This window comes from Falco rusticolus, chromosome 6, assembly GCF_015220075.1.
Source record: "Falco rusticolus isolate bFalRus1 chromosome 6, bFalRus1.pri, whole genome shotgun sequence".
NCBI classification, from domain to species: Eukaryota; Metazoa; Chordata; class Aves; order Falconiformes; family Falconidae; genus Falco; species Falco rusticolus.
This window is the reverse complement of record NC_051192.1, coordinates 20,907,893-20,933,142: the sequence shown is the minus strand read 5'-3', so window position 1 is coordinate 20,933,142 and position 25,250 is coordinate 20,907,893. Positions and strand designations below refer to the sequence as shown.

The window sequence follows — 25,250 nt, the reverse complement described above, 5'->3', positions numbered from 1 at the left end:
TCACAGTTCCCAAAATGAACAGACTGCAGGCCATTCAGTCTTGCCATTTCAGTTGACGAAATTTAGCAATACCTGGCAGAGAATAATCTTGATAATGTACTACAGTCCTTATATTGTATTCTGTATACAGTGTCCACTGTAATGGATTAAGAAGATACTTGGAAACATCTGAAATCCAGTGTATGACTTACAAGAATAAGTAATGCCCAAATCATGTATGTTCTACTCTAGACACACCACGTGTAAGTGAAGGCTGCTTGAACACAGAGGAGGAAATGAAAAATAGAACAGTTAAAACCATTGTATTCTTTGCCGGCCTTTAAAATTTGAAAGCAATTTTGCTAATCCTCTTAATTATCTGTCACATGTTTTTAAATTATTAGAAATTAATTTTTAGAGAACATTCATCAAATATTTGATGTGTAATCATTTGTTTGACATTTAATTATTTCAGAGCAAATCCTCATTTTATTTTTGTTTTACTAATAAAATATCTAATATTTGATATGTCATTAAAAAACCTATAAAAAATAAAATGAGAATATGTATTCAAATACATTAGGCTATATTAAATGTCAAACATATATTGAAGTTCCCTATTTGCTTTATAATTACTACATTTTTTTTACTTTTGAAAAATATTTGCTAATTATCTCAGAGAATGGAATGAAGCTCTTTGTATTTCTTTCATGGGATATTTTATTCAGTAGTTCTGCTTAAAGGTCAGAGACAAAATTCATGAGATGATGTGGTCCTAGCAATTGATAGGCTGAAGAAAAATGTATTCTGTATAGAGTGATCCCACTATTTTAATGAATCCTGAGGTGTGGAATTTAGTATTAAGAGTTATTTAGATAGACATTTAAGTTTTGGAGTGAACAAGCAGCTCTATGGTACCTAGTTGCCAGCTAGGGTTAAACCACAACACCAGTTTACAGGGAAGTACATTGTGAACAATAGAAAAATGTTGCCTTCATCTTTTTTTTGGAGTATTCCTATGTATTAGAATTAACTTAAGCGTTAGGTATTGCAAACAGAAATAAAAAGTTGACAGAAACAGTAAACAATTCCTTTTTGCTTTTGCTTTCCTGACCTTTAAAAAGGAAAAACATATGAAGTTTGATGTATACATCTGTTATTGTAATAGTTACTTTTTTACATGTCACTCCAGAAATTGTATTTGCACAGCTTTAGATTTGTAGTTCTATTTTCTATTCGTAGTTCTGTGGACTCCTGTGCATTGTATACAGTCTACTGGAATTGTCTAGTGTTTTTATTATGAATCAGAAAGTATAAAATATATGGTATGGGTTGAATTCTGTTATCAGCTATATTTCTGAAAATCTCTGAAAGTCTCTGATCCAAGGATTTCAGGTTTGTTGGCTTGTCTCTCGAGCTCTGATAGTTACAGCACTGAGGTAACAAGTAACAGTCTTCTGCTATCCTGTGAAAAATAAAATGGACCTTTTCTTCCCTAATCTGTTGGCTTGATCATATATTCTGTTTTATCTATCCTGAGCATCAACTTGATATGCCACAATGCTTAGTTTTATCCTGTTTATCACCAGAAAGCTGCCTCATGAATATTTGTTCTACTTCCATAAGCTGTGCTGTGTTAGTAATGGGACTCCTAGAAACAAAATAGGTTACCAATTCTTTTTCTAGAGTGATCTCTGAGGTTGCAAATACAGCTGACAGGGATGCTGATGTTTTTGTTCAAAGGAACTACAAAAAGACGTTTTATGCTTTAGTACACAACTTTTCAGCAATTTCAGAGTTATTCAGGTTAAAATCAGTAATGGATTTCATCGCTGTAAATCTAAGATTTAATGCCTTTTCTTATAATCCTCCATGGAAATGCTCTGATAAACTGTAGGTTAATGTGTTGCCTATAGCAGCCCCTTTCATTGTTGACAAAATTTCCTATTAAATACTAAATATACTTAGTAAGATCATTTGAAACTGTTGTCATATTTCTAATATGATTAAGCTTCTTTCCCTAAATGAAGTCTATTGCAACTTGCTGCAAGGTAGTGCAGTATTTGCATTCAGTCAATTCAGATCTTAAGGTAAATATATTTTTTAAAATGTCTTCTTTATTTCTGCTTGTAAACACAGAAACTGAAATTCAGTGTTGTATTGTTTAAAACAATATTGCTAATGGTTAATCTGATTTAAATCTATTATTTTATTTTATGTCTTTGATTAAAATACACTGAAACTTCTTTCTGGGATATGGGAACAATATTAGGCTAATAGAGGTTCCTTGATGCCAGCTGTGACACTGCTTACTGTAATGAGTAGCTCTAACAAGTTATTTGCTTGGTTATACAGTCACAGAAGTTTGCACAGTCAGTAGCAGCATATGTGTATTTTTTGTCCTTTAAAATTGTCATTTTGATTGTTGATATTACTGTAAAACTAATTTATTTCAATGTAAATAAGTGAATGTAAGTATAATATATATTTATATATTATTTTTTTTTAACCATTTTCCTGTGCATTCTTAGCTATTTCTTACATGAGAATTTGTGATCTTTCCTGAAGTTTTAACCTCATTCTGGGGCATTGACAGAAAAGCCACACAGCGTTGTTTTTCCCTTTGACCATGGAAATCTCCTTCAGTTAGCTGCTGGAATGTTTTAACATGTAATCCAGGTCACAAAGAAAAAAGTGTGCTGTGTCTTTTCACAGTAGTTATTAATTGATAGCTTCACTGGGTAAGATGATGTCAACATGAAGTCTCATTGTTACATAAAATATATATGGATATCAAATAGCTATGCTAATATTAAAGAAATACATTTCAAAATAAAACTTCAAAGCTCTTTAGGACAGAAAAAACCAAAAAAACCCAGTGTGATTGCTTTCATACTCAAAAATCTGGGAAACAGGACTACACTCTCCACTTCAGCAACACAGCCTGTTACCCATTTTTGATGTTTGCCAGTGCTTGCTTTGACCATATATAATGAAGTTCAGGTATATATTAAAAACACGTAAGATTTCGAGAGGTGAAGTTCCCTTTTCTTCATGTTTTCTTCTGTCATTTAACAGGTTCAGAATCATTTAACATATTCTGTCAATATTAACAGGCTGGCAATATCTGGTTACTTGTGAAATATCTGGTTACTCCAGCAAAAAGAAATTGTAAGATATATGAAAGTTAGCACAGGTGCTCTCTGGCCTAGTCCCTCTTAAGCCCTCCCTCAAAAAGCATAGTTTGCTCAGCTGCTTTCAATCTCATGGGATTGTTCCAGGCAAGAAATTTAAAGAGAAATGCTTAATTTACTGATGGCCCTTGGTCTTGCATTCCAAGTTCCAAGCCAGTAAGTCCTTGGCTGCAATGCAGAATGGTGCGCAATATGATCACAGTGAGGCTGTAGGCAGTAATCATATTTTTCAGGCACCTTTTCTTTACAGGATGCACCAAACCATACTGTCAAATGGTTCTGGTCATCTGCAATTTAAGTAGCTTAGTACAGAAACCATATACTGACTAGAAAGTAGTATTTAAAGAGATCCTATCTACTTAGGAATTATCAGGAAAACAGTGTAACTACAGTAGCTATTAGTAATGATTTCTGGGTTTTCTGCAGTGTGCACTGATAGTGAATGCTGCTTGTTAATCAGTTGTACTTTGTATTTCAAGGTGATTACATTATTCTCAAACAGACTTCATCCTGTTCAGTGATTGACATTCTGAGCAACTATATTTGATTTCTTATACAGGAACTAACAGAGTAAATTTTCTGAGGTTCAGTGAATTGCATTTGATTTTAGTTTTTTCTCTAGCATCATAGTTGACCTATAAAGGATCATTGCAAAAATCCTGAAGTACTGTTCTTTGGGATTGTAAATGAAGGATATAATATTTGGGTTTTTTAAGTGAATGGTCATTGCTTTAAAGGTGCAGGCCATCACAGAACACCCTTTGTAGTTGCCTTTCCTGAAATAGAATTCCAAACAAAACCTATATTCACAGTTATCCTGCAGAATAAATCTATGTGCTTTCTTCTAAGGTTGCTTGATGTTTTTCTTTCAGAGTATCACTATTAATTGAAGTTTCTGACCTGTCATAATTGAAAAATACATGTTCATAAACACCTAATTGATAGAAAAGATCACTGCTATATGGGAAACTATCTCAGACTGTCACTTTAAAAACATGATTAGAATAAGTGCAATTAAATAAATTCACCTGTTGCATGAAATATTCTGTTCACTTACTTATCGATAGATTTCTTCCTGTTGGACTCAGACTGTGGCAAACATTAGATCCACATCCCCCCACCCCCGTACATTTAGATGCTTGATACAATTTTTCATTTAGAAAACATGATTTTCTTAACAGATGGAGAAAAATATTACATTCTGCTTCCATTCATATTCTTAATTTCATTTATTTTCAAAATAAAAAAGCTTTAAGAATACAGTTTTATTTGATTATGGTTTGATATAATTTTTTAGCTATGTACACACTGTTTCAGTTGTCATCCACTTTCCACTTCCAGCTCCCCCAAACACCATAATTTAGGCAAATTTGGTTGGGCCTTTTAACTATTCCTTTAGTTTATTTGCAAAGTATGCAGGGTAGATCAGAACTGGACTGAGCATTTTTGTGCTGCAGCTTGCATTGACATCTAGTTAAAATGAATTGTGAAATGACTAAAATAAGTGCACGCTTTTATGAATTTTAAATAAAAAAGAGCAATTAGAAATACCCATTAAGAGTGAGTGAATTGAATTTGATCCACAGTCTGTTAATACCACATACTGAGAGCCAGAGGTGCTTTGGAGAAAACAAAATAAATTAAAAAGTAATTAGGCATACTTTCAGAAAGTTGTGCATATTTATTGCTGTGTATTTCTTTTTCTGGTTTAATTTTATTAAGTGTATAGTCAGTCTCAGCTTTTTTGCATGTCCTCTGTATGTTTTATATTATCAACATTTCTCCATAGTAGGAGGCCAGAAGATATGGAAGCTTTGATATCTTTAACGTATAGTCTTATCTTCTGGTTGTTTTGAATTCATTTTAAGCTCCTTTGAACTGGAATTTCAAAAGTCAGCCAAGATTCAGAAGAATCCCTGCTAACTGGAAATCACTGTTCTGGAGAAAAGCATTGCACTGTATAAAACAACAAACAGTATGCTTTAGGATGTACAGGTACCATTGCATGTCACCTTTATCAAAGTAAAATTATAATTTTGCCTAAATTTGCCAAGTCTCTTTTGAACAACCTAATTCCTTCAGAAACCTCTTTTTGTTTTAGCAAATGGTTAACATCAAAAACACCAGAGATTGATTACAGATTTCCAAAAACATAAAAAGCTAAAAAACAGTATTCTTTTTATCCCACTAGTAAGATTTCAAATGAGCATCATATAAATGTGTATTTGGATACATCTTTGTATATGTACTATGTTAGTAATTTTGGTCTTGTTTCAGCAAAAGAGCAAAATAAACTAAAGGTTATGTATTATGATCGTGGGAACTAGACTAACATGTTTGTGACAAGACTAGAGTATACACAAACTGTGCATGAACTATAATGAAAATTGGTAGGTAATAGAAATGGAGTTTGCTCTGTATTATGGGATGAAAATCAAATTGATAAAAAAAATGGAGACTGATTTAGAAGTATATGGCTTGTGAGAAGCTGCTGGAAGAGTGCAGGTAGGAAGACAGCAATATTAGAAGACTTGTAAAGTTCAGTGCTTAAGTATGAATTCTTAGAAAAACTAAATGTTCACCATCACCATGCCACTAAACAGGCCTTTGGCGTTGGACAATATCAGTACAAGTAGTTAATTCATTTTAGTCAATAAAGCTGAATAATGGAATATGTCTAAACTTCTAGAACTTAACATTTTATTTACAGGCTTTTGGTAGAACAAGGTCTTCAACTCATTCATTTTTAGTACTTGAATAAGACATACTGAAAAACACTGACACTGGAGTAGGTCTTTTCCTAAGATATTTCCTTCCTGTTAAATACTAACTTTGCTTACTAAGTCAATCAACTTGAGTAAGAAGCAAGATTTGGTTTATGATGGCTATTACAATGCTGGGTGCTGTGGAACCAGCAGAATCTGTTTCTTTTCCAAGAAACAATCATATATAATTTATGCATGAAATATTTTAAGAAATTCTAAAACCCCAGAAGTGCCGTGTCCCGGTACTTACCATACTCCAAATGGAAAAGCCATTTGAAATTAATAATGTCAACATTTCTAATGCATTCTTTAGAATGGGATATTAAGAGAATATTAAGGACTAGGATGGTATTTCTAGAACATTTGGACACCAAATGTGTGGGAGGAGTTGAAATGCATTTCAGGCAGTGGTTTTATTCAGCATCAGACTTTTGTTGGGCAAAATAATTTCTAACCTGTAAGGAAAACTAGAAAAACAACAAAAGACAAGCAGGACAGATCCTGTTTTGACATATTTGCAGATGATGTGCATATGGCCTGAAAACTTTTCTAACAAATTTACACAGAACTTTCAGTTTTGAAGGGTTTTTGGCTTAGAATTTGTATTTCTTGGTATAGTTCAAATTTAAAGCAGTTCCAATTTTACAAACAAGTAAAACTTCTTCTGCAGACATAATGATGCTGAGAATATTTTGTTCTTTTGATAATCAATAATAGGAGAACTGAGCAAAGATCTTGAATATTTAATTATCTTAAGTCAAAAGGCATGGAACTTAAACTGTGATTATAAATTATATATATTATAGATTAAAACCAGTATATGATTATGAGCATTATGGTATCTTGCTTTATCTATATTGAGATCAACAATTAGTTAATCAACCATTGGTGCATTTTAATTCTAATAAAATATATAGGTCTTTGTTACCTCTTCAGTAAAGAATGGTGTCAGCATGTAGTGAAGTTGTCATGTTTCTGACAGTGCTTTTGCAGCCATAGCACTCCATACCTCTGCCCTGCCCAGTACCTCACAAGTTTCTCACATTCATGTTTTGTGCCCCTTGCAGCAGAAATCAAAATCTTTTTTTTTATAAATAACCTGTCTTTTGTGTAACTCAGCTTCAGATCTGCCCAGCTATTTAAAAATGCCTAATGAAACATATCTGAAGATTTACTGAAAATACATATCTGTACGTAAGTTCTGCTGTGTTGTGGTGGTTTATCACCTCTGTAAGAAAACTACATACATGATTTCAAAAGTTTATGCACAGCTTCTCTGGTGAATGTTTTCTGTGACAGAAGGGAGAAATTGCAAAGATGCAAGTTGCTGAGGCAGTTGTGGACATAGGCCAGCAACTTCCCTAAATACTGGAACATTTTGATGAAGCTTAGCGAAGGTTCTTAAAAAAAAAATAATTGAGCCAATTGTCCATGTTTCCCAATAGATACAAGAGGACTAAGACCAAAATAAAGTTCACATAGGTAAAGATAAGTAAAAACATTTGCATTAAGTTACTTTTTCTTAACAATCAAAAAATACCTTCGGATAAGAAAAATAAAGTGGTCTGTTATATAACTGTGTAACATAGTAGTTGTTACCTGGAGAAAAATTTTATGTGTAAAGCTGCTGATTGCCTGAACTCAGCACTACCCCAGATGCTCTGCCCCACACACCTGCAAAGGACTTGTGACCAACAGACCTTGTGACCACGGTTTCTGATATGTTTTCCTTTTGAATTTAAGTTGTTTTTTTCCAAACAAGGAGTTGCCAGAGCTTTTCTACAATTGTTACCTATTTGAATAATGACCTTCAGCAGCGTTTTTGAAGAAACCATGTTGATTTCAGCTAACTACTATGAGGATCTGTAATTTATATAGGTGACACTGTATGATTAGTTTTCATTATGATTATTAACACTATGAGATATAAATTGAATTTGCCATGTGCAAAACTGTCATTATTTCTGTGTTTAAAGTTATGACCTCTAGTTTAGTAATTGGTGTGCTGGGGGTTCTTCTCTATGAGAAAGAGAGAGAAAAAGAGAGACTGTTGGCTTATAAATTTGGAAGTTGTAAAATATTGAGAACTGTTGACAAAATGCTAAAAACCTAGGAGTGGATGGCAGACCCTTAGGTTCTAGAATCTGTAGTATAAAAAGCTTTGCAAAAGCCTTTTTAGACTTCGTAATAATAACAAAAGCAGTTAGCTCAGGAATCAAAGGCTGTTGCATGAAGGATGAAAAATACTGCACATTTTCTGTCTGTGTGGGTACCTCTGGCTTTGATACCCATGAGTTGTGTAATCACATGTAGAATTCCAGTGCAAAGTCATTGATTCTAGAGATCACTTTTTCCAGGTATTGTGCTATGTGTGTTTATCAAGGACAACTGAGAAATCTGAAAAGGGTTTGAAATCTTTAGCATCATGTTGCCATGTTTTCATTTAAACTGTAGTATTGCTGAATAATTGAGCAGTCCTAGTTGGTTTGCAGTTGAAGGATCTCGTTGAAAAACGTACTGAAGCTAATGGGAAAGAGACTGTTGGCTTTGGAGTAAGCCCTGAGGACACAACTTAATACAGCACAAAATAGTGTATCATAATGAAAACAACAGTGTTTAACTTTTTGCAGATTTTCTGCAAGCTTGTTGAGCTGAAAGCAATAAGAAAATGTGAATTTCTCCCAGTGATTCATGGGTTAAAAACAGTCATATAGGTTCACCAGTATTACAATTCTTGTAAATATCCCTTATACTCAGAAATTATTTTCTGGGCTCTTGATTCAGTAGTTACAGTGTAGTAAAAAAGCGTTTGTACTGCAGCGGACCATTGAAAACATAGCTGGTTTCTTGCCGCATGGGCCTGTGATTTCAAAACAGCTGTAATAGTTATTTTCAGGTATTCTCTTAGATTTTCTTCTGGTGAGGGAGCATATTCCTTGCAGTAACCACCAAGATCTCGTCTAAGGAATATATCCAAGATGATGGTTCTAAGAGACTTCTATCCTTTCAGAGTATAGTCCAGTTCTACAATTCACTGATTCAGAATCAGTAATTCTTTACTAGTTTGAACAATCATAACCCTGTTTATTATTTTTTCTACATGGTCCAGTTTCTTTAAATTTCAGATTTCCACACTTGGGAGGAAAATAAATGGTAAATGAAAACAAAGATATTTTTGAAACTGACTACAAAAATGGGTTGAAGGTTTCCAGCAAAACCCATAACTGTTAATAAACCTGTAAAAGGAAGAATAAAATGGTAATTAAGAACATAAAGAATATACCTAGAGCATACTGGGAAAAAACAAGATGTATAAGGTGCTATCCACATTCAAATGCATGTTCTATGTAGAAGTTTCATACAGTTTTCATCGTGAAACAGAGCTAGTACTGGTAAATAGTTGAAAACTAACTTAACCGAAAAACAGTAAATAAATTATTTCAGTTATATATATGTGAATTCCAGCTCTCAAAAGGGCTCAGATTATGGGAGAAATATATGACTGCAGGAAAATGATGCTGTCACAGACTGAGTCTGGAAATCTCTCACTGGAATTCTTTATATAAGGGTTCATGATGTTAAGGAACAAAATAAATATAAAATATCTGTAAAGTATTTGTCTAGTATGGAAATTTATGTTTCTAAGAATAAGTGAGGTGGAACACATCACTTAAAATATTAAGAAAACAAAGCTAATCGAGATTCTATTTCAGTTTCAGATTTATAGTTTTCAATGCTGAGTATTGACAGCCACCTTGTGGCCATATTTTTTAATGCAATTGTATGGTGCTGATTTAATGGTGGGTGAAAGGCCCCTGTTCATCATTTCACTTCAGAGCATTTTGCAGGCTAGAATTAAAAATAAATCCATAAATATGTTCTACTTCCAGGCATCTAGCCTGAAGTGCATCTCTCTGCTTGACCTGAAACATGTGTTCTTTGCATTCATATGAAATTTCTGAGATAATTTTTTCTTATTCCCTCATTTGTTCTATTCCTTTTTTCCTGCATACAATAATTCATGATAGTATAAAATGCAGGATAGGTAAGTTACATGTGTAATAAGTATAACGTATAACATACATGTATAATAATATGGACTACATTCATTGTTGCTTAAAAAAATAGAAATTCTTGGACAGTGAATGTTTTACGAAGCTAGCGAAATTTGACAGTTTAAACATTTATTTTCCTGTCTCTTAGTAATTGTTTGGATTACTGGAATAACAGTTAATAGTAAATAGAAAAATTCAATATTTATATCCTCCAAGTTTGTATTTATTCTTTATTAAATGCATGTATGAAATCAGTTTCAGGCATCAGAACTGGGATGAGTTGGAGAAAACACATGAAGGTGAATTGATTACTCTTGAACATAGCTTTGCAAAACAGATTTATGAATTTCTGTTGTCTTCTGGAGGACAGACGTCAAAATTTATTGTGACTCTAAAAGGGCTCCTGGAAATACAGGAAGCCATCAGTCAAAGTAGCAATCCAGGGTTTCCTGAATTGAGTTTTCTGTTCTGTAATAAAGTCTATGCTGTGTTTAAAGGTAGAGGTTGAAGCGGTACCAGTACTCTACCAAGCATTTTCTTTTGGGACTTTGAGGGGGTAGGGTTGGGATTCCCCATAAGGTTCATACTTAATTCCTGATACTAGTGGAAACCTTTTTTCCTCAGTGGCTGAATTTGTACCCAAGACCCTCAGACAACTTCAGGGTTTCATAGGCAACTCATTTCATCAAACACTAAACTCTTGAACTCAAACTAAAAGTTAAACCAGTAACTGTAGAAATTTGCACAGATAAGAAAAAAAAATCATTTAACATCTGCTCTCTTTTTTAGTAGGGGAAAATTGAGATTAGCTAGACATTTAATCCCATTCTTTGTCTGACAACAACAGTTTGGGAACATTTCAGTTACAGTATGTTCTTACAAACTTTGTCATGTTTGGGGAAAACTGTTTCTTGTCGTACTTTCAAGTAGCACTATGACCTGCACCAAGTGTGATGAGGACAGATCCTATGAATGTATTGCGTAATTTTGTCCATGGCAAAGAAAGGGTTATGGGGATGTAGCATTTTATAGGAAGGTGTATAAGTATATTTGGTGTTTCTAACAAGTGAAAAATGAATTTATGATAAATAATGCCCCCTTGTTAAGTTTCCATTGTTGCGAATAGAAAGGATGAAAAGTCTTCATTCCTGTTTTTCGCATTATGTTCTTTAGTTCTTTATGTTCATGCATTTAGAACCATAGGATGATCTGATTAATTTTCAGGTATAGCGCCATTAACTTTTCAATTGTTTCTTCGTTTTCTCTGTGATAGGAGGTATTCAATATCAGAATAAGCAAAGATTAGTGTGAAGACAGATAATGCAGATTCCAATTTACTTGGAATAGGAGTGATAATTAGGAGCTATTACTGGTATGTGCCATCTGGGAGTGTGGAGACAGTGCCACCTGAGTCAGTTACAATATAAATTTGTTGCAATGGAGTTATTTGAGAGTCTGTTTTGTCTTTAATTCTTTCCAGGATAATTCCTATTCGCTAGTCTAAATCTGAAGCACCCCAGTGGAGTACTTTTCAGGCTAAGATTATAGCACACAGATTTTAGAAGACTGCACTTGGTAACTGCAAATGCATGATGTCTCTGTGGTCCTGTTGTAATTGGAGTTCAGGTAGTGGAGCCGAGAGGATGCCTGTGCTCAACCATGAGCTGACAAAGGGTGGTCAGGGAGCAGAAGCACTGTACAAGCCCTGCTGTCTGATGCCCATTGACTGCGAAGGGTGCTCAGACTCCTGCTGCAGCTGTACAGATCTGCTTGTAGGCCTCTACAGTGTTTTAATCTCATACTGAACACTGCTGTATCAAGCTGCTGGCAAAGTGGCCTGTCTCAAATGGTCAAGCAGTTACTTTCTGGTGATATTTCTCTGCATCAAACAGCATTAGCTGGCCCTCTTATCTTCAGTTCTAGCAGCGTGCAGATTAAACACGTATGATGGAACTATCTAGTTATCTCAAGTGATGCCTCCTCAAAAAAGAAATAGAGTAGGAAGTTTTTCTAGGTTGATCTCAAGATTGAAAAGGCTATGCCAAGAATTACAAGTCATCAGTCTGTTTCTATAAATCACATCAGAAAGGTTGTCCAATACTATCACAGAAAACAGGCTCAGTAGGTTTTCCTCTAGTGAGTGGTCACTGGGGATAGCAGAGAAAACACCATTGTTATAGGTAAGTGTAGCCTCTGCGTTTCCATTCTGTGTACAATTTCTGTGACACAATATTTGGCAATTCCATATTTGGAGCTCAAAAAAAAAAATTTAGAAATTAGTTGAAATCCAAATACAAAATTAACAGAAGGAAATTAAAATATTTGAATTTGCAAAGTAAAATATTCTTAGATGTGTAAACCAATATCTAAAAATGGGTGATGATATGATCACCAACTCTGCAATATATTTTATGTTATTTATTATTTATACATTGTTGTTTACATTCATTTTATATAAAATATATCATATTTCATGTTAGCTTTCAAAGTATATAATAAGAAAATCAAGCAAAACAGTGAAAGTTTTTAAAATATCTGTCTCACAATCTAATTAAAAAATTTTATGGATTGTGAGAGTCAAAGATTCTCCACTGCTTTTATTCTGATTTCAATTCATGATTCAGTATTACCAACTTGAAACCACTGAAAACCAATATCCTGGTGATAACCCGGTAGTTTGTGTGTGTTACAAACTCCACAAACATGGTATTTACCGTAGCACTGAACCATGGTATGTGGTTTAGTTCTGTACAGTCAGATAAAGTTTCTTTTTATATAGGAAACCTATTAATAAATCTTGAAAGAGGTTGCAGTGTTAGTTATAGAACTCTTTTAGATTGATAGTATTAGCTTTCAGTCTTAAAGTAAGTAAAATTTTTTTTTATTTTTATATATGTTTTTACTTAAGCTTCAATTATTTTTGTTATTTAAAACAATATAAAGATATTCAGTTTGACAGTGTTATTACTTCAAGTGGTAAATTATATAGACACACTTATTTCAAGGCAAGTATTGGCATTGTTCACTATTTGCTTTCCTCCCAGAGTCCCAACACCCCAATAAATGCAGCATTACAGATATGAGTTCAACTTCTAGGTAAACAATTTTGCAAAGCCTTTTGAAATTAAGCTGCTCTTAAAAGAAGACAGAGTTGTGAGACGACAAACATTTTTAAGGTGACTAAATGCATGAAGGATGTAATGGCTTTAACAGGTCTGACTATTAATTGTACAGAAGAAAGACTGTTAATATAATTAAAAGATTAAAGAAAATGAAGCTCACAGTATGGCATCTAACACTTGTGCAGTCATTAGCACTAATGTATGCATGATGAGTAAACAGAGTATGAAAAACAGGAATTAATCAGGGTTGGAGAAGGACTGTGGAAGCATCACAGCAGCTCTCCTCTCACCTGTTTTGTGCTGCTATGCGCTGCCTTAAGTGACAAAGTTTAAGTCTCCTTACTTCTTCCAATACCAGATAATTTAGTCTCCATGGTATGCTTGATATGTGAGACACTTGCTATAATTTTCCCTGAGATCTATCTGCTGTGTGGGTAAGACACATAAAGCTAGCTTGCTGAAGAACTGTTTAGCCTGCTTTAAAATAATGGTATATGAATTACAATATATTAATGGTACTGGGCTCCTCAGTTTTGACAGAGGATTTCTGATCTAGTTTACAAACCTCAGACAAGGCAGATCAATGAATTAAAATCAATGCAATGTTTTTCTCAGATCTCTGTAAATATATTATAAAAATCACTTGCACAAGAAAATAAGTCATCCTTTGCACAAAATGTCAGTGTTGGAGAGGTGGTATATGTACTAGGTACATGCTTCAAGAACTATAGACATAGAAAACAGTCTTTTAAAGCCAAATTAATTATACATAATTGTCTTCATCTCTGTGATTTTTAAACTTTATAAAGCAATAATCTCACAGGCTTCATGAAGTATGAAACATAACGTTAGTAAGTGACATAAAATATTGGGAGTATAAAGGCTGGATTTGAGGAGATTTTTTTGTTTTAAAGTAAGGAGGGAGTAATAAAACCTTGAGGTTTTTTTAGTAGATAGAATTTAAAACTACAAGGGATCTCATAACTAGCAGAAGTCTGGGGGAAATACCCTACATTTGAACAGGATCTGGCTGTAAGATTGAGCTCTATGAAAGTAACTTTATAGCATGCTCCTTTCTTGCATTGGCTGGTTTCCTCTGGCAGCGAGCCTAATAGTCGTCTCAGTTTAACTGACAATCTGTCCCTAAATTCCAAAGTTTCCTGGCCAAAAGAGCATAGTAATATAAACTTTGCTTCATCACTTATTAGGTGCTACTTCTGTGCTCTTTAGGTGTGTAAAGACGTCATGTTGACTTTGAAACTGACTTTGAATGATGTTTAATAGTTCACAGGCTTCACAGTTCTGTACTGAGGTTGCAGAATTTCAGAGAGCAGCCTGCTAGTAATTTGGAATAAAACTAACAAAAAAGACAACCCAGTTGTCAAAGGTGTTAGTAATGGTCAGATGGCAGTGTTGATAATGAGCCTAAGTCTTACAGATGTCATTTCTAAGATGTATATCTTTGTCCTGCGGGTGCAGTGGAAAAATTTATGAAACAGTAAGTCAAGGAGATAATTCTGGGAGAGATGAGGTTATGGAAATCTGATGAGGCATGCATTTGAGTTGAGACAGGGGCACAAGGAATATAAAATTCATAGGAAACTGGGTTTCACCGGTCCCACCACTTAAAGGTACATTGGCTTCTCAAAGGATTATTTTTGTGTTAGTACTTTAGCAGATAAAGTAAATAATTACCACATTATCATTAATCAGATTATTATAATACTCTATGAATATTGCAATAAGAAAATACATAAACATCTATAATTTTTCATATGCTTTTGAGATTTCTCAAAAGTGCTTGTCTTGTAAGATTTAACATTTGGCAACACTGAACTACAAAGTGTTACTATAACAGAATCCTTGAAATTCTGTTAAAATAGCAAAGGCACAGTAGGAATAAAATTTCTTTAGTTCAGAGACTTGTTTGATATTATTAGCGTACAAATAAATACTATATGATGAGAATTACATCATGGATTTTTTAATGGGTTTTCATATTACACAGGTATTGGTGAAAAACACTTATTTTTATGGTGCTGCATATGGTCTGATGTTCTCATTTAGTTATCTTTTTCTTGTTAAAGTTCAGGTTACATAGCTCAAGTTACTCAATGAGTGGTGAGTATAATTTTGACTTTTTTTAGTTTAGGAATTTGTACCATTTCTATTGACTTGCGTTTTTTTTATCATGTCCGCTTAGTATTGTTACGTTTATTTCTTCCATGCTCTAGGACAGAAGCTAGAAAAGTGAAGAAACCAAGCCACAATAGCAAATCAAGACATTTAATATCTAGGGTTCATCTCCAAAAATTATTTTCCTGTTTTAAGATAATTCTCAGCTTTTCATGTCCTACATATTGATGCCAGTCTAAAACTGAAAACCCTATAGACTATTAATTCATACTGCACATTTCCAATTACCTATAAGCTTGTAAGAGAAATTCCATTCTTCTGAAGAATCCTCAATCCATCACTTGGCATAGCTGTGAAGTTGTAGTGGACTGTTACGGTTTAATTATGAAATGAGAAATACGGTTAATGTTCACAAATGGATTTTTTTCTTGCAGGGTTAATGATGTCTCAGTCAGTATAGCCTTTGAGGAGGAGTTGCACTAAAAATCATGATGATATGTAATAAGTAGGCTGCAGCTATATTGGAAGGATCTTGAAAACACTTTCTGCTCTCATTGTCTCAGAGTAAAAATGCATCCAGTATTGTCATGGCTCAGCAGAGTGGCAGTTTTGAGTATTACACAGCAAAGAGGTGTACTCAAATATAACAAATATTTGTATGGAAACCATGCAGTTTGAGTTTCTTGTTGAAGCAGAAATATTGAAATCTTTGCACTGCTAAGCACAGCAACAAAAGGTTCAACTAGGTCTCTGGAGGATGTCAGAATTTAAACTGAAACTGGTACAAATTCATACTTGCTGTTGGAATGCTACCCTCGCATGTCATCAAACTGTCTCTCTCGCTCTATCAACTTCTTTTCATGCTGTGTATCTTCCCTACTGGTTAGTTTTCTAACAGCACACTGAAAACTTGTGCTGTCGGCAAAACAGACCAAGACTGATGACTTTTTCATCTGTGTACTCCCAAGTGGTCAGCACGTATGATGACAGGGCTTCCTGTCTCAAGGGATGAAGAACAATGGATACCTTGCTGTATTTTACATGGTTTGTGTATCTACTCTCAGAAAGAGAACAGTTTAATTCTAAACTGATGAGAAAGAAAACCAGAGCTTTACATGATTTTGCATGAATTTTAGAATTGTGATGTTATGCAATTAATTCAGTGTTAATTGTTGTGCATTTTCATGTTATTGCTAAATTGAAATGTTTTGACACTTCTTTTAATAAAATTTGAGATTCCTTAGGTGCAGATTTCTGTTCACTGTGAAGTCCAGATTTTCATCATACTGAAGCAGTACAAAAATGTCCCTATATAATTTGTATTGCACTTGCTATAAACAATAGAAGGATGTTTATCATCATACAATATATGGAAATTGTTGTTATTTTTACTGCATTTTCACTCAGTGGTAGAGCTTAAACTGGGTCGTTGTAACAAATGTTTCCTTTCTATCTAAACCTAGTGCTGTTTTCCATGTGTGTTTTCACAGAATAATTATTTTTCATTCTAAGTTCTTAAACCCTTTTATGTGAGAATCAGTAATTGATTCAGTTGCAAGACGGTCTGTGGCCTACTGAGGACTAAGGACAGACAGATTCCTATTCTAAACAAGTGTTTCTAAATTACAAATTGACAGGAGACAAGCCCAAATCAATAGAAACCTGTATACACACACAGAGGAGACGGTTCAGAAGAAAAAGTTGTAATACTATAATACAGAAAATTAGTCCTGAATAATGTGCTCCTGGTGATTGTACTCAAAGCATTGTTTTCTTCATACTGATAGAGGGAGGTGTTTAAGCAAAGCAGTTTCTACACTACTCTCTTTCTCCTTCAGAGGTATATTGTATAGAACTTACTGAGGTGATTTAAGTAAATTAATCAGATCAGTAACTCCTAGATTTAAAGAATTCTAACTTTAATACAGTGAACTTAAATCTCCAGAGGGAGACAATTAGATTATTGACTCTTCCAGGAGAAATGCAAACTGGTTCACATTTGTTTGCTAGAATTACCTCTTTCAAATACTCTCTTGCCAGGTACCCACTATTTATAACCCAGTAAAAGGATAAGTGTTGAACAGAGATATTACTTCAGGATAACCATACAAAGTTAATAGCTGGATACATTTAAAAAGTAAAGATGCAGAGAATGAGTATGTATAGTCATTAAGTAGAATAGCGTATTGGCCAGCCTGCATCTATCCAGAAATTATCTGCTAGGTCATGTAAGTCATCTTGCTTGAGGAGGGCACTCAGTAGTCTCTGGGTTCTTCACAGGAACTAGCTGCAGGGTGAACAGTCAGCAAAGCTAATGCTGCTGTTGCCAGGAAGAAGCAAGGGAAGTAATCTGAGGGCAGATCAACACAGAAGCATTACCTGAATCCAAAGTATTTAACTGCTGGGTATCTTTTACAAAGTGATTTATTTATAAATTTATAGAATAGCCTCATGACAAGTTGTTTATGTATGATTTAGTGTATTACTACATGTTTAGTACATACTAATAATTTTGCATTTTATGCTGTTTCTCAAGCAGTGTGAAAGGTAATGCAAGATAAGGACCAATTGTTTAATATATATATTCATCACAGAAATTCAGTCAACTTTTAAATCCTTCAAGGAAAATTTCTTTCAAAGTTAATTCTTTGCCTCTGTAATAAAAATAGTAATTTAATCTTACTGTTACCACTTAACATGCCACTTCATCCTTGTCCTAGAAACAGCTGCTGATAGCTTAGTTATTATGCAGACAGTACATGTTGATTAATACAAATAAAAGTTCTAATTCATAAAAGGAGAGTCCTCAGGTAAAATCATTGTAGCTCAAATGCATTCCATTTTTCTCGCTTTAGACTCTAATCTGTATTTCTTCATGTTCAGTTTCTTTCATAAACTGTCAGATACTGTTACTGCTCATCTTCATGGTTTAGTATTTTCTCTAGGTTTCATATAATTGCTCTAACTGCATATTAAAGGGTCTCACTTTTTTTTTCTGTAACAGTAAATTATCTTTTCATTTCATATTTAAAAACCCCGTCGCATCATTTTATTGGCACTAGGTTTTGATCTCTCCGCTCTGAACCAGCAGTTATGAATAAAAGAGTAAGCTGTGAATAAAAAGAATAAACAAAATTTAACTTGTATAGATTAATTAATATGCAGTATGTATGTAGTAAATTCTGAAGAGCAAAAATGGTGAATGATCATGCAATCCTTTGATCATTTCTTTCCATTTCTCTCAGTTCTCATACATGCAGAAGACATGCTAGGTTTTTTGTATTTGTATTCCTGTAGGACAGGAATAAGCCCATTGATGGACTCTTCAACTTCCCCTTTTTCATTTTGCTTTACTTCCTGATCAGGTGGAGACTTCTCACATCTTACATTGAGCTCAAAAATTTTGAAAGACAATTGATAATCTTTAAATGAACCAGCAGAGTACATTCCAGCAGTACGATTAATATGAATGAGGAAGAGGAGGCATTTGCCCTGTTGGTACCTAAAACACTTTAGGTCAACCTAAGAATTACACTTTTGGATGTCTTCAGAAAAGTCACAAAATAGTTATTTTGGAAATAATCCAATTGTATGAATTACACAGTAGTTGCACTGATTAAAACTGCCCTTCATTGAAGGCTGCAGCAAAATATACCTTCCTTTGGTTTAGGTGTCTCTGATATCTGTGCTATCTGAACACCAACACTCATCAAGTGAAGCTGATGAGCCCTCAAAATTAAGAGCTGGTACTTTGCAGGGTGTCAGGACAGTGCAAAGAATGAAGGATGAGAATAAATTGCTCGGAATTGCTCAAACCAGTGAACAAATATGATGGTGCATTCTGAACAAACTGCAAGTGCTGCCCTATTGTGAACTCCACAGAAAGGAAATTACAATGATTGAGTCTTCAGGTCACAAGCATGAAGTTTCGCTATAGTAAGGTCATCGTGAGAAAAATGCTAGAATAGCCTGTGCCATTTCTGTTACTGGAAGAAAATACATGAAAGTCAAAAACTGTGTTATTAGTGGGGAAAAAACGCCATAATTCAAAGTTGCAAACAGTATCTTCAAATGAAGAAGCAGAAAGAAAAAATATGTAATTTATGGAAAGAAAAAAAAACTTGATCTTACCAAGTAGTGGTGAACTACTTAGTCTGTCCTAGGTGAGTGTAGCAACTGGAGATTAAAGAAAAGACGTAAATTGGTGTTTCACTTAAGAAGTAATCAATTGGCAGCTGCTTCTCATAATCAAGCTTTATTATTCTTTTTTTACTTGTTTTTTAGATAAAATAAGGAAAAAATAGCTATAAACATATTAAAAATTTCATGCTTTCATTCACATAGTATTGATCGTTCAGACAAAAAGCATGCAGTCTTTATGAATTATGATACCTTTGCGATACCAGATGCAAGAAAAGGGTAAGGAAGGGTGCTCTCTTTTTTAAGTCTGTAGCTGAAATACCCTAAGGCTTGATTAAATCTTTTTTTTTCTTATACATATGCTTCACTTCTCATTAAAATTATGTGTGACTTTTTTTTTGTGTCTAAGTGTGACAGTTTTAATGTGTCTTAATCAAGAACTGCATGAAATTCTAGACATTTAAAGGAGAAATATAGGTGGCAGCAAGCTAAAGTAGGAATTTTATTTAATACATACTGTTTTAGATGCACACACACATGTAAGCAAAGGTCATAAATCTACAGCCCTCTTGAGCAATAAGGGAGGGGAAAGAAAATCAATTCTCATCAGGAGACCAGTGCCAGACCTCATAATAACAACTTCTCCGTACACCTGAGGCACTTAGTAACATTTCGGTATACATTTTAAGAAAACCTTTAGTCTATAATAGAACAAGATGGGAGTAGTATAACTTTTTATAGTTTCACTTCCCTTATTTAGTAGTCGTTGGTTTTGTTGTCTCTGCAACCATTAAAATCCAGATTGAATAGAATAATCATGCCATTTATTGGCACGTCTGTTTGCAAATACATTGCCTTTAAAGGATATGCTGTGCGAGCAGTCTTCCAGGCCATCACTGAGAGATGTTATTTATTTTTTAATTTTATTTTCTCAAGCGTAACTTTATAATAATGGGTTACTTCATTGTTCTTAAACTAACTCGCCTGTATCTTTATAAAATGAGTTCAATTTCTGTGCAGTTAATGGTATCATCTAAGGTAATCAGTGATTCGATTTGTTCAGCATTTGTTTTTTCCCATGTCAAAAGTGGGCTGTCAGTTTTTCATTTAAAAAAGTTCATCTTCTGTGTTGGAAAAAAAAAACTTTAATGCGTCTCTAAACTGGTTACTGTGTAAGCTGGAATTCTAGCATTTCATAAATTCAATAAATGAACAGACAAAACCTCTGAATATTAATTATTTCAAAGATGATGTTTCAGAATGTGGTGATGTTTTAGAAGTATGTGGATATTCTTTCTGAACACAACCATATGGATACGTCTTGATGTACCTATGTATTTTTAAACAGCTTGGTAGTACTTGATTTATAGCCAGACTAGCATTGCCATATCTTAATGTGTTTTCTGTCATAGTTTTTTCCCCTTCCTCCTCCTTTTTCATGTATTTACAAGTTCCTTTCTCTAAATTAGTGAAATTTTATGTCCTAAAACTGTAAACAGATACAGTTACCTGCCATGTATAGTAGTACGAAATTTTACTCTTCTTAGTTTCCCATTAATAAATTGCCCTGTCTTTCAATTGCATTAAACAACATAAACAATGAGGTTACAAACAAAGGCGTGTAATTTTTAAATTGTGGACATTTGAGAGCAAGATTTGGCTTTTTCAGCTACAGATTATAATATTTAAAGTGTAGGTTTTTATATTGAATAATTTTCCTTTTTGAAAAGTAGTTATTTTGATACCTGTAAAATAGAAATGCAACACCAAACAACACGCTCTACTGATAAATAAAATTTCTGGTAGTTGTCTTATCACATAGGAAAATTTGCTTTATTTAAGACAAAGCCTAATTACATTGTTAAATGTTTATACCACATTCTGAATGTAATCAAGATCGATACAAATTTCTGTTTCACAATTAAATTTGCAGCTGACGTGAATTTTCCACATGCCTGTCTTCTGTGAGATTTGTTGTTGATACATTTAAATATATATATAAAAAAGTATATAAATGCAAACCTTGGTGCATTTGTGTTCTTTATGAAATATGTTTCCATCTGCTAACTCATAAAGAATAAGCTTCATGAACTGCACTGCCACTTTCCTAATTTCTTATTTATTCATTTTTAAGCACTACAGCAGTTAATTAAATTTGCCAAAAAATCATGTGTAGTTAAGAGGTGAATTTGATTTCCTTTAAATGAATAGTAAATAATTACTGATAAAGCAGGAAAGATCAGATATTGAGAAGCTGGATAATTGTGAAGCTGAAAAATGTGTTTTGCCCACAATATTTTTCTTTTCATGTCCTCATTTATAATTGCATTCCCATCTCCCTATTTATTTCTGTGTTTGCAGAGATTTATTGTTCATGACTGGCAGTATGCCAGTACTGTGAACCATATTTTGCTTTGCTTTATCCACTCTGTATCACTTAAGTCAACTCTCAGTGGCTGTGTGTCAGGTAGTAGTAAATGCAAAGATTGAGAAAATAGTAATAGTCATGATAGTAATAGTAATTTTATCTTAGAATTAAGTCACTATAATACACAGGGCTGAAACTACAATGATAAAAAATACTTAACTCTTGTGGTCTATGGAAAAGTAAAGATTCTCTGCTGACAAAGGTAATAAAGAAATCCATTTTAAGGAAAGATTAGTCATCATTACCACAACCCTCCAGTGTCATATTCAGCAGCAATCAATTTTGGATTGTAGCTACCGAGTGTAGCAGTTAGGAATATGGAGGTGTTTGTGGAAAATCAGAGACATTTGAACATGAAGAGCTGAGAAACCAGTAGCCAAGGGCAGAAGTAAGGAGACTGTACACAGTATGCTCTCTGACCTTGTATTTAAGCTCATATAAGCTTGGTTGAAGGTCCTTTATTCCAGTTTACAACAGGATTACCATGCCTTTCCTCCTGTCATCTTAATTGTAATAAAAGAGCTGTACATTTTGTGATACGTGACCTTTAGCCCAAAGCTTTGTTTTGAACAGAAAGGCAACTGTTCCTGTTGGGCTAAAATGGCATGAACTGCAGTAGTTTGGGTTTTCTCTTTAAGTGGTTGGGTTTCTTTTTTCCTTCCCTATTGCTTCTGGAAGGCACACGCCAAAACAATTCAAGTTTCAGAGCTTAGTGTTTGGAAGGGAGGTGTATTAGTTTTTCTTAACTTTCAGTCAATATGTGTTTTAGGTGATGCATGCTGCAGCTAGCACCCAGAAATAGTGGAGGCGTGCTTACGGGCCTCATATGCAGCGGATGCTGGAGGGCCAGGGGTTTTGTGGACTGAGATCCCGGCCTCCTGGGGCGGGGGGTGGGGGGGGGGTGGGGGTGGGGAGAGGTAGAAATGAAGGGTGGGTGAACAGTTTGATTCTGTACTGTGAATTTATTAATCCACACGCTGTCCTGAGCTGATGCAATGGCTGATGGTAGGGAAAGGTATCCCCTCCTTAATGTTACATACAGTGTGTGGCCTGCTGCCTTAAGCCTGTCCTAACTGCCTGCATAGTCTGAAGGGGTTGCTTTTAAGGAAATGCAATACGTGAGTTCTCAGGTTTGGTGTTCATACTGCTTATCAGTAAATTTGGATCTCTGTTTAACTGAAGCTATATTTTTATAAAAGAATTCTTTTAAATAAGGAAGTTTATTCTTTGGAAAATAAGAATAGAATCCAAATTTATGTATAGAAAATCATGCCGTATTGGTGTTGATTAAAAGTTTGACATTGATAGAAACAGTTTCTTTCATATGACTCATAATAATATTCAGTGGGTTTTTCCCTGTAATTTTTTTTTAATACAGTGCTTCTTGTACTGTAATTAGGTGTGAATTTCATTTTTATGCTTGTCCATTCTAGGTACAGAGATCCAGAAATAAGCAGTTACGTGAGCTGTTTCCAGACGGATTTAGTATTCATCATGCAGGAATGCTGCGGCAAGACAGAAGTTTGGTTGAGAACTTGTTTTCTAACGGACATATCAAAGTCTTAGTTTGTACAGCTACACTTGCCTGGGGTGTCAATCTTCCTGCTCATGCTGTTGTTATTAAGGTAAGAGCTTCCATTACTCTACACATGGGTATCAGTCTTAAAAGAAACCTGTAAAAAACTACAGATAGCAAGATCGTTATTGTGGGGTTCGGGCCTGGAGGCGAGATGTCTGATTGACTTGAAATGTTATTTATATCTCATTAAACTGATTCTCTCCAGTGGGAGTCTGGTTTGTATAGTAAAGATTTAAATATATCAAAGATTATGAAAGGATTAGTTAAAGTACACTTCCGAAATCATGCTATATTTGCCTAATTTCAGTATTCAGCTCATCAGGATTATATTCGTGTGTATTTATGTTAATTTTTATTAACTTTTCCTCAACCAGGGAACACAAATATATGCTGCAAAAAGAGGCTCCTTTGTTGACCTTGGAATTTTAGATGTCATGCAGATATTTGGTCGAGCTGGACGGCCTCAGTTTGACAAATTCGGAGAAGGCATCATTATTACAACTCATGATAAACTCAGTCATTACCTGACTCTTCTTACTCAGCAGAATCCAATTGAAAGCCAGTTTCTTGAAAGCCTTGCAGACAACCTAAATGCAGAGGTAACCTTTGATTCATTTACAGAAACTACCAAACTTTAAAGGTTTAATATTATTTGAAACAAAAATGCAATATTGTCACATTTAAAATATCTAAAATGGAAATTTTATTATTACTGGTAATCTGTAAGTGTATATGTTTAAGAGGAGTGAACTGTTACACATGAAAATATTGGGGGCCTTTTACAAAAGGTAGTAGCTATAAGAAGCAGTACAGAGGGTCAAAATACCATTAAGATAAAGTTGTAGAAGCACAGCATCTTAAAACCTTTCAATCAGAAGTGCTTTATTAGAATTTAGTAAGTGTTCTTCATAACTGAAAATTAAAATCTGCAAAAAAAATTAAAGCATGTCTGTATGTATATAAGCAAACTTACTTCACATGGTTCGCTGCAATGTAGGAAGAATAACGTATCTGCCCTAGAATTCTTCTCTTTCACAATGGTAATCAGAACTGGTTTATTATAAATCGGAAGTTCCGAGTTTGCTTCAGTTTAAATCTTATAATGCATTTTCTTTGAAAATGCTGTGGTTGTATTGGAAGTACTGACCTCTGTCATATTAAAATATAATGATTCAAAACCTGCCTATTGTAATAAACAATTAAAAATATGTATATACACACACAGAGACACTTTTTACAAGGAAAATTAAGAAATCTAAACATGCTTAGATGAAGAAGAGAATACTTTTTCAAAAGCACTGGAAATTTTTTCGATAAAAGTAAAGGAGTTCAGCTAAACTGAAGTGTGCATTGATGTCTTAAAACTGATTATCCCTGTGAACGATGTGAAGTTTATTAGGTATAGGTCTATTAGAAATAGTCTTGGATTTTTAAGATACTTGTTCTGGTTTATCTATATAATTCTTACGTATCTCTTTTTATTTTTTACCTTTTCATCACTTTAAGTCTTTTCATTATTCAGTCAAAAATAATAATTTTTAAATGAAATTCTGGAAAGGAGCATAAATTGATACATTGTTTTAAAATGTTAAGATTCATTCCTTTATTCTTTACAAATGATCAAATTTGATCATTCATGATTTTGGTGGGTATTGGGTTTTTTTGTTTTAAGGAGGTCTCATAACTTATTTCTTCAGTTCCTGTTAACAGGGAAAATATCTTCCCAAGTACAGTCACATGTCAGAAGCAGTATAAGGTTTAACTGTTATTCCAACTATTTCCACACACAAATGTGGGGGAATGAAAACTGAGCTGTCTGTGCTCACAGCTACTCCTCTTTACCTCAACTCTG

The 25,250-nt window shown here is 34.1% G+C and overlaps 1 protein-coding gene across 2 annotated transcripts in view; it reads left to right on the top strand.

The window, feature by feature from the left end:
• ASCC3 (activating signal cointegrator 1 complex subunit 3) overlaps positions 1-25,250 on the top strand; it is a 281,127-nt gene that overhangs the window by 154,176 nt on the left and 101,701 nt on the right. The window contains exons 15-16 of one of the 2 annotated variants that reach the window (XM_037390923.1): positions 23,253-23,444; positions 23,773-23,997. In XM_037390923.1, the coding sequence (XP_037246820.1) occupies positions 23,253-23,444; positions 23,773-23,997 (417 nt within the window). Of the gene's footprint in view, positions 1-2,575; positions 2,645-23,252; positions 23,445-23,772; positions 23,998-25,250 lie in introns of those variants that run through there. The other variant, XM_037390924.1, reaches the window with a different exon arrangement.